Genomic DNA, 10295 nt, shown 5'->3' on the forward strand with positions numbered 1-10295 from the left:
GGTTGTCTCTGTTGACACTGGGTTGAGAGATGTATAAACAAGGGTCCCTCCAGCTCGGTGAGGATCTTGTGTGATCTGCACAGAGCATTCTGCCACATGCAGACAGTATGGGCAGCAGTTGTAGATACGTGGATGGTACCAGGGCCCAGACTGGACAGCTGCTGAAGGAACAGCTCCAAAGCACAGTCCTCTAAAAAAATAAAAGCTGTAAAACTGGACCAGTTCTTAGGAAAAAAGGTTCGAGGTTCAGACTAAACAGATTCTCCAGCCAAGTAATGCAGGGAATAAGGAGCAGCATTTACAGGCTCTTCAGATGTTAAAGAGGCTGTGTGTATTGGAGCTGGTGACTTGAGTAAACACATAGGTGAGTAGTTAGGTGTGCAAAAGTGCAGAGGGACTGGAAGGCCAGGGTACAGTAAGCCTGTATAGCATGGGCGTGCAGTACTCAGCCATGTGTACCCACTCACTCTTCCAGGAGGAAATCTCCAAGTACGATAAGATCTGTGAGGAGGCATTTACCAGATCCAAAGATGAAAAGATTTTACACATCAAGCACTGGCTGGACTCTCCCTGGCCTGGTAAGCAAGGAACCATCACCACAGATAGATTCCTTGTGAAACGGATATAACATGAGCCCTCTTCATAGGGAAAGCTCCTGCTCTCTTCAGTGTACCTACAACACACAGTAAATATTCCATTTTGGCACAGCTTCTGTAGTCCAAGGAGGCCATCCAGGCTTCATTGCCTCTTACATTTGATTTACCCAAAGGTACTGTGGTGAAGTTTCTAGAAAAGCAGAGCTGTTGCTCTGGTCTACTCTGTAGATGTTCCTTCCAAAGTAGATGGCATGCCTCAGCCTGTCTTTGTTCTAGGCTTTTTCACCCTGGATGGACAGCCCAGGAGCATGACCTGCCCCTCCACTGGCCTGGAGGAAGATGTCTTGACCCACATTGGGAATGTGGCCAGCTCTGTACCTGTGGAGAACTTTACCATCCATGGAGGTAACCAACCCTGCAGTTGCCTATGGAAACGTTGGCTTAGATCAGCACCTCGTGAAGACCGTGTCCCAGCCGTACCCTACAGAAACTTCCCCTGTCCAGAGCCCACTGGGTGTGTTGGTAGATTTGGCTCCCACTCAAGTTCCTTCACTTGGAAAGAATCAGAAGCAACTAAGAGGTGTCACCCCTTTGCTATTTTAACCCTGGTGACAAAGGGTATCCAGTATGTGAACACTCTCTCCCTTTCTTTTTCTGCAGGGCTGAGCCGGATCTTGAAGACTCGCAAGGAGCTAGTGACCAACAGGACAGTGGACTGGGCTCTGGCAGAATACATGGCATTTGGATCACTGCTGAAGGAAGGCATCCATGTCCGCCTGAGTGGCCAGGATGTGGAGCGGGGCACCTTCAGGTAACAAAATGCTTACCCTTCAGTTCAAAATGGAAGGGAAGGACTTTGGTGTCTGTACTCTAGGGACGGGGGTGAATCATTTCCAGAAAAGTCACTACATCCTCAATTGCTGGGCTGCCTCGCCTTTCCTGTTTAGTTGTGGATGCTCCAATTATGTGCTGGGAGGGCTCTATCCTGCAGTCTCTAGCAGAAAGCCAGGTTGTCACAGTGGGTCTGTTAGTACTTCAAGGTTCCAGTGCAATCTGTACTCCTTATTGATCTTGTCATTCTGCCTCAGCCATCGTCACCATGTGCTCCATGATCAGAATGTAGACAAAAGAACCTGCATCCCCATGAACCACCTTTGGCCAAATCAGGCCCCCTACACCGTATGCAACAGCTCGCTGTCTGAGTATGGTGTCCTGGGTAAGGCCAACCCCAACCCCACCTTAGTCTTCTACGTTCCTTGCCTTGTGTCCTGAACATGTCTTTCGTCCTTTTCTGTCCATTACAGGCTTTGAGCTGGGCTTCGCCATGGCGAGCCCTAATGCTCTGGTTCTCTGGGAGGCCCAGTTTGGTGACTTTAACAACATGGCACAGTGCATCATTGACCAGTTCATCTGCCCAGGACAGGCGAAGTGGGTGCGGCAGAATGGCATTGTGCTGCTGCTACCTCATGGCATGGAAGGCATGGTGAGTTCTTCCCGTTGCCCACAAAATTCAAGACCTGGGAAGGCCCTGTCTAGGACCCTATCTCAAACAAAGAGCAGCCGTTCTGTTAGTCCTTGGGAAACCAAGTGCTTTGGAAGAAAGAGTGGCCCCTCTGCATGCACCCTACATGGCCATCTCTGTATGAGCAGCATACAGTGCTGATGCTCCTGTGTCTTTCAAGCACTTAGATCCCTCAGCCCTGCTGCCCTGTGCTTTGCTTGTGGGAGGGGGAGGAATCAAATGAGTTCTTTTTTTTTTTTTTTAAAGATTTATTTATTTATTACTTATGCAGTGTGTGTTAGCATGTACACCTGCACGCCAGAAGAGGGAACCAGATTTCATGTTTAGATGGTTGTGAGCCACCATGTGGTTGCTGGGAATTGAACTCAGGACCTTTGGGAAGAGCAATCAGTGTTCTTATCCTCTGAGCCATCTCTCCAGCCCCCCAAATGAGTTCTGATAGCAGGAAAAAGAAACAGCAAGTACAACTGATGTCAGCATGTGAGAACTTGCAAACTAACTTGTGTGTCTGCTTTTAGGGTCCAGAGCATTCCTCTGCCCGCCCAGAGCGGTTTCTGCAGATGTGCAATGATGACCCAGATGTCCTGCCTGTGAGTAGAGTGGACCCTGCTTCTCAGCTGCCTGGGCATCTAGGGGAAAATCCCATTTGGATTTCCTGAGGGGTCAGATCCCAATTGCCTCTTCCCTCTGGCTTAGGGATTGTAGTGGGTAGACCAGTGTGGCCCCATGCCTTCTGATCTCACTGAAATAGGCTACTTCATTTGTTTCCTGCTGTTGCGGAAGCCTAGAAACCTTAGCCTGACCTCTTAGGTGACATTGTCATTGCTGTGTTTAAAACAGGGCTCTAAAGCAATTTTAAAAGAACTCAGAACTACTGGGAGTTTGTTACCCTTTCTAGGGAAGAGTAGATTTGACTGTAGCCAGCACCTGTGTCTCCTGTGTTCCATCCATCCACTGCCAAGCAGTAGTCTTCAGAAGATGCCAGGGGTTAACTGGGGCTCAGACTCAGGGAACCTGTAGAGCCTCGCTTCACTGTCTTTAGTGAGTCCTTGAGTCTCCAGTGTGACATCCTGAGGCCCCTCTGCCCCAAGTTGCTCCTTCTCCGAGGCAGAATGCTCACAGTTGCTGCTGGCCACTGGCCATTTCCTTCCATGCCACAGGACCTGCAGGAAGAGAACTTTGACATCAATCAGCTATATGACTGCAACTGGATTGTTGTCAACTGTTCCACCCCTGGCAACTTCTTCCACGTGCTGCGACGGCAGATCCTGCTGCCCTTCCGGAAGCCGGTCAGTGCTGGGGTCTCCAGAATTAGCAGGGTGCCATCCTTTCTGTGCTAATACAAGGAAGTACTCCCTGGTGCCTTTTACTCTAGGTTGGTTGGATGGTACCAAAAGGGAATACAGACAAGATATGGTCTCAGGAAGCCAGGTCTTACTGCTGTGAATGCCAGGGATCTGCACATTCTCGTTCCCAAACTGAGTCTTCATGTGCTCTTGAGTATGGCCTATCAGAAACTTAGACAAGATGCAGTCCTCAGCCTTGCAAGGAAGACATGCATAATTGTGGCATATTGAGAAATAAGACAGGTTGTCACGTAGGTATGCTGAGGACTGGAAAAGAGATACCCAGAGGGACCAAGGAGTTTCAGGAGCCCCAGAAAGCAGCTCTTAAGCTGGGTGTTGAAGCATGAATAGGAGTTATATGGGGAAAGCAAGTGGGCGAAATGATCATGAAGAGGGCACCTGGGATAAGGACACAAGGAGGCCCTGCTGCCTTGGGATGCTGCTAGGGTTTATGCAAGGCTAAGACTTCAAAGACTGCTGTGTCCCTAGCAACTTGCAGGCCCTGGTGCTAGGCCTTGTCACAGCTATAGATCAGCCAAGGATGCATTATCTCTGAGACTACCTGGGAGCTGCTCAGCTCACCAATGAGAAGCCCTAGGCCGCGAAGATGGCTCTGGAAAGTAAACACCTACCTAGAGGAAGTAAAGAACGGAAAAAGTAGTGTCTTTTTCTTCCTGCATTTTACAAGTGACTCTTCCGTTGGGATCTGGAAGACAGGCTGACTTGGCTATCTACCAAAGGTCAAGACTTAGCTGTCCTCTGTCTTGTACCTTCATTCTAGAGTCTTTAAGATATAGTCTACCGTGAGCTATTTTGTCTTTCAGTTAATCGTCTTCACTCCCAAATCCCTGCTGCGCCACCCTGAGGCGAGGACTAACTTTGATGAGATGCTTTCAGGTAGGTGTTTCCTGGGATGGCTTAGCTCTGAGAGTCCTTTAACTGTTCTGTAGGGCTTTGGGAACCTGGATTTATCGATATTCTGTGGCTCTTTCTTTTTATATCATGATTTTTAGTCATGATATAAAGACCTTTGACTATGAGTTCCCTTGGAACTGCATTAACATGTCAAGGCTTGGTGGCACACACCTTTAATCACAACACTTTGGAGGCAGAGGCAGGCCTACCTCTTAGATCATGGCCAGCCTACTCTACAGAGCAAGCTGGAAGCCAGGCAGAGTAACATAGTGAGACCCTGTCTCAAAAACAATAACAAGGGACTGCCTCTGACATGATCTGATGGGCCTGCTCTTTGATCACCTCCCCCTGAGGGGGGAACAGCCTTACCAGGCCACAGAGGAAGACAATGCAGCCACTCCTGATGAGATTTGATAGTAAGATCAGAAGGAAGGAGAGGGAAACCTCCCCTATCAGTGGACTTGGGGAGGGGCATGTGTGAAGAAGGGGGAGGGAAGGTGGGATTAGGAGGGGAGGAGGGAGCGGTTTATGGGGGGATACAAAGTGAATAAAGTATAACTAATAAAAAAAAACAATAATAAGGGCTGGAGCATGGCTCAGCTGTTAAGAACACTGGCTGTTCTTCCAAAGGTCTTGAGCTCAATTCCCAGCAACCACATGGTGGCTCATAACCATCTACAGTAAGATCTGGTATGTAGGCAGAAAGTTCTATAAATAATAAATATTAAAAAAAGAAAAAAGACAAACTATCAAAAACAATAACAAAAAACACCACCATGAGTCTAGGATCACACATAGGTTTCAACACAGCTCAGGAATACAAGCTTAGAAGTAAATTCTTTGCAGTGCGGAAAAATATGGTGGAAGGAGCATGCCAGCTACACTGCTAAGATAGGCATCTGTGGCTTGAGAGTTCTGCATGGAAAGTGATGAGCAGGTACTAATACAGCCTATAGACATCTAAGTATTCCTGGGTCACGAGGCTAAGACTGCTTCCTCTAACCACCAGGCCCTAGAGTCTTTTTACAGTGAGCCTCTGGTCTGTTATTTTCTCTTTGTGTGTGGTACATAATGTGGAATCTAGTGTCTTAACCATTTCTAAGTGTTGAGTGTCAATACAGAACTTTCTTAGGGTTGTACAGCCATGTCACCATCTATTTCTAGAAATTAATTCAGGTACAGTTGAAACTGTACCCACTGAGTACTTCCCTTCCCTTCCCTCCTGTTCTTGCTCTGGCAACCGCTGTCCACTAGAATCAAAGAGTACAGCTGAGCAGCCCTTCTCCAAAATGCTTAGGGCCAGAGAAGTTTTGCACTTGGGATTTTTCTTGATTTTAGAATATTGTGTAGACCCAAGTGTGAATGTGAACTGTCCTTCCCTCTGTATTTCCAGTGTGCCTGTCCTTTGGTTGCAGCCCATCACATAGCAACATAGCAGATGAATAGTCTACTTAGGACATAGTGTTAGTACTCAGGAAGTTTTCAGATTTTGGATTTAGAAAGAGTGTTCAGTCTGTACTGGTTTTTTGTTTTCGTTTCTTTTTTTTTTTTTTTTTTTTTTGAGGGGCTTGGGGTTTGTTTGTTTGGGTTTTTGGTTTTTTAAGACAGGGTTTCTCAAAGAGTAGCCTTGGCTATTCTGGACTCACTTTGTAGATTAGGCTGGCCTCGAACTCAGAGATCCACCTGCCTCTACCACCCCAAGTGCTAGGATTATACCTGTAGGCCACTGCTCCTGGCTTAAACTGCTCTTTTGATAACTGGCTTATCTTAGTATAATGTCCTCAGGATTCACCCATGGTATGGTGTATGCCATCATTTCCTGTCTTGTTAAGGCAGAATACTTGTTAGTATTCCATTCTGCAAACTTGCTCTTAGCCAAAGGACAATTTATTTTATGAATCTGTTATATTTGGTTGTAGTTCCCGTGAGTAACACTGTTTTGAACATGGTATACAAATAACCCTTCAAGATCCTGGCATCATTCTTTTGCATGTGGATTTGTAGTTTTATAGCACCATTTTTCAAGGCTCTTCTTTACCGTGGAGTGACCTTATGCCTGTGGTGAAAGTTATCTGGCCGTGCGTGTGAGCGCTTGTCCCTGTGCTCTGCTCAGTGCCGTTCCATTTTGTCTGTGTGTCTTTGTGCAAGTGCCACCCTGTGTGCTGTAGCTTTTACAGTTTGTTTTAAAAACAAACTGCTTCTGAGATTGTCTTTAATTTTATTTGGATCTTCATTGCCCCTTGTTGCTATCTAGGTTTTAGAGAGCAGTGTTCTCTTTTACATAATCATCATTTGGATTTTGTTTTTACTTAATATATTTGTTTATATGAGAGTGATGGGGAGCATGTAAGAAGGCAAGTTTCCGGAATTGGCTCTTCCACTTTTTTGTGGGTTCCAGGGACTGAACTCATACAAGGTTTGCAGGGCAAAGGCTTTGACTGCCAGAACATTTCACCTATCTTCACCTTCTATTTGATGCCACTTATTATTATCCTTTATTTCTTCCCCAATTGTTCTGTTTCCAGTGGCGTGTTGAATAGAAATGGCAAAAGTAGCATGCTAGCTTTGTTCTTGACCTTAAAGGAACAGTTTCCAGGCTTTCACAGTTGAATATAATTTTTGCCATGGATTTTCACCTATTCCCTCTGTCAGTCAGCTGGTTAATCAAGGAAAAAAGTCTCAATCTTAAGTCTCCTCTGTTTTTGGAGAGTTTTGGGTTGGCATAGCTCTGGCTGTCCTGGAACTCACTTTACTGTAGTAGACCAGGCTAGCCTCAATCTCAGAGATCTGCCTGCCTCTGCCTCCCAAGTGCTGGGATCAAAGGCATGCACCACCACACCTGGTGAAGTCTCCTCTGTTTTATTTGTAAACCTATAAAGTATATAGTAGCCATAGGATGGTTGGGGTTTTTTTTTTTGCGACAGTATCTCTCTATTATGTAGGGCTAGCTGTCCTGGAACTCGTTATATAGAACAAGCTGGCCTTAAGCTCACAGAGATCCACTTGCCTCTACCTCCCAAGTACTGGAATTAAAGCCATGTGTCACCAGGCTTGTTTTATTTGTTTTTGTTTTTTTAAGACCTATTTTAGTATCTTAGAAATATAAATATCTTGTCTGCTTGTATTTTATATGTATATCACATGGGTGCCTAGTGCCTGAAGAGGTCAGAAGAGTATCTACATGGGAGTTGCCATGTGTGTGCTGGGAGTCAGAGCATGTCCTCTGCAAGAGCAACAAGTGTTTTTAACCACTGAGGCAACTCTCCAGCCCTCCATCAGACTTTTTTAGTGGGGGAAGGGGGAGGTGATTTGGCTTTGGGTTTATTTGTTTAATATATTTTTATTTTGTGTGCATTGGTGTTCTGCCTGCATGTATGTCTGTGTGAGGGTGTCAGGTCCCCTGAAACTGGAGTTAGACAGTTGTGAGCTGCCATGTGGGTACTAGAAATTAAACCTGGATCCTCTGGAAGAGAAGCCAGTGCTCTTATCCGCTGAGCCATTTCTCCAGGCTCCCTCCATCGGGTGTTTGAATTCATGTTCTTAATGTTCAATAGGCAGGCCTTCTAAAGAATAGGCTGCTAGGTCCCAGGTTGTTCCTGTTTACATTATATCTACACAGCATTGTTTTCTTAACTTTTGTGATATTGTGTCACTCTGTGGCCCTGACTGGCATGGAAATTGCTCTCTAGACCAGACTAGCCTCAAACTCAAAGAGATCAGCCTGCCTCTGTCTCAAGTGTTAAGGTTAAAGATGTGCATCCCCACACCTGATTCTGCAACATTCTTAGTCTGAAAAAAGCTTATGAGCTAACCCTCAGAGGCCATAGATGCCAGGCACTGTGTGACAGCCCTCAGCTCATGCACAGCAGCTGTGGAATAGGCCTGGCAAAAGAACCGATCCAGCTGTGGAAATTTTCTTATAGGAACCCACTTCCAGCGTGTGATCCCAGAAGATGGACCTGCAGCTCAAAACCCAGACCAAGTCAAAAGACTTCTCTTCTGCACTGGCAAGGTGTACTATGACCTCACCCGGGAGCGCAAAGCCAGGGGCATGGCAGAGCAGGTGGCTATTACAAGGATTGAGCAGGTGAGAGAGCACGAGGCATAGCAGCTAGGTGTCTGTGTCCCACCTGTGGGGTATTTGGGCTTTGGTGCTTCGGCAGAACATCATTTACTGAAGTTCCTAGCCTTCCCCACCTACAATAGCGGCAGGACCTTTCCTTCTGGAATTACAGCCTCACTTTGCTTAACCCTATCCATCCTGAATGTCCCTTGGTTGATCTCACCCCTGCTCTCTCTAGCTGTCTCCATTCCCCTTCGACCTCCTGCTGAAGGAGGCACAGAAGTACCCCAATGCTGAACTGGCCTGGTGCCAGGAGGAGCACAAGAATCAAGGCTACTATGACTATGTCAAACCAAGACTTCGGACCACCATTGACCGTGCTAAGCCTGTCTGGTAAGGCCCACGTCCCTGATGGGGAGGCCTGTAGGGCCTTCGCACTGGTTGGTGGACAGTTAACACGGCAGCAAGCTAGCGAAGAACAGGCAGGGGTAACTGCCTGACTTTATCCTCATTGTTCCTTCTTTCTGTCTCTCAGGTATGCTGGCCGAGACCCAGCAGCCGCTCCAGCCACTGGCAACAAGAAAACTCACCTGACAGAGCTGCAGCGCTTTCTGGACACAGCATTTGACCTGGACGCCTTCAAGAAGTTCTCTTAGATGCTCCTGGAGTTGACCAGGCTGTGGCCCCCATGTCCACAATGCTCTTTGCTTCTCAACTAAAGATTAGTGCTCTGCACTGCCCACACTTCCGCCCCTCGCTGTGCCACACACCTCCCCCTGTTCTCATAGGAATTAAGCTGTTATCCACTCCAGTGCTCAGCTGCTCCTCAGCCTGTGCTGACTTCTCTCAGGCTGCACAGCTTTCGTGGAGACCATAAGGAGCAGGATGAGGAAAGGGAGCCCCCTCAAGATGTCCTAGGGAAGGCAGCTCTGGCCCCACCCATCCTCACTGTGCAATCCTCCAGAGTAGGAACAGAAACCCTCTGTGGCTTCTCAGGGTACTAGTCGTCAGTCCTTGTCACCCAGCAAGTCACAGATTCAAGACTGGGGTAGCTTCACCTTGCTAGGGCCAAGCTGAGAAGTCATGGAGGAGCTACAGCTGGCAAGTTTTCTCAGTGTCATTCAGCTCTTGAGTGAGTGCAGAATGGCACAAGGCAGTTGGCAGAGGCCTTAGCAATGACGTTGGCCCGGCTCTGCTACCGTTGGGTTTCGAGCTGTGTGGGGAATTTGCCCTAGCTACCATGCCTGGAGTGATTGACTCTGAGTAGGGTCCAGGTGCTTCCTTGGGTCCCAAACCCCAGGCACTGGCTGCCTCTTGGTCCTGCTGACTCTTCTCTCCTGATCCCCCAGCCACTTAATTTTCTTTGTTCCCTTGAACACAGAGAAGCTGTTGATGAATCCTTTTGTTTGCTGTGCCAAGGCAGGTCAAAAGCAGGAGATCAGTGGAAAAGGACAAGGTGTCCCAAAGGAACAGCTGTCCTTCCTCCCTCTTTTGACCTTCATAGGGACAGATCTGATTTATTTATTTTGGTTAAAAAAAAAAAGAAAAAGAAATGAGAAAAGAACAACCAACTTTGCATTGCATCGGCTTGACCCATAAACTAAGTTATCATGGCCAGCCTGTCTGCTGTCTTCTGTCTTCCACCTCCCCGCAACCTGCCTGGGAACAGCCTTCTTTTAATTGAGGTGGGGGTGCCGGCTGCCACTTGCCTACTGGCTGTGTGCCCCCACAGCTTTCTACACCCTGTCATGGGGAGCAGCGGTCATTATGAGATCTTGGTGGACACTGGGTTAGCTGCTCTGCCTGGATGGTACTCTGCACTCTGGGCATTTATATTTGAGTCGGCAATCCTC

General features: G+C 47.4%; 1 protein-coding gene across 6 annotated transcripts in view; it reads left to right on the plus strand.

Moving 5' to 3' along the window:
• Positions 1-10059, plus strand: part of Ogdh (oxoglutarate dehydrogenase) — a 64342-nt gene extending 54283 nt beyond the window's left edge. For all 6 annotated transcript variants that reach the window (XM_060365641.1, XM_021632673.2, XM_060365644.1 and 3 more), the window contains 11 exons: positions 476-578; positions 873-1001; positions 1257-1407; positions 1685-1812; positions 1901-2079; positions 2637-2708; positions 3279-3407; positions 4289-4361; positions 8303-8466; positions 8681-8835; positions 8978-10059. In XM_060365641.1, the coding sequence (XP_060221624.1) occupies positions 476-578; positions 873-1001; positions 1257-1407; positions 1685-1812; positions 1901-2079; positions 2637-2708; positions 3279-3407; positions 4289-4361; positions 8303-8466; positions 8681-8835; positions 8978-9098 (1404 nt within the window). In that variant the 3' untranslated portion in view covers positions 9099-10059. The remainder of the gene's footprint in view (positions 1-475; positions 579-872; positions 1002-1256; positions 1408-1684; positions 1813-1900; positions 2080-2636; positions 2709-3278; positions 3408-4288; positions 4362-8302; positions 8467-8680; positions 8836-8977) is intronic.
• The last annotated feature ends 236 nt before the right edge of the window (positions 10060-10295 follow it).

Source organism: Meriones unguiculatus, chromosome 12 (assembly GCF_030254825.1).
Source record: "Meriones unguiculatus strain TT.TT164.6M chromosome 12, Bangor_MerUng_6.1, whole genome shotgun sequence".
NCBI lineage: Eukaryota > Metazoa > Chordata > Mammalia > Rodentia > Muridae > Meriones > Meriones unguiculatus.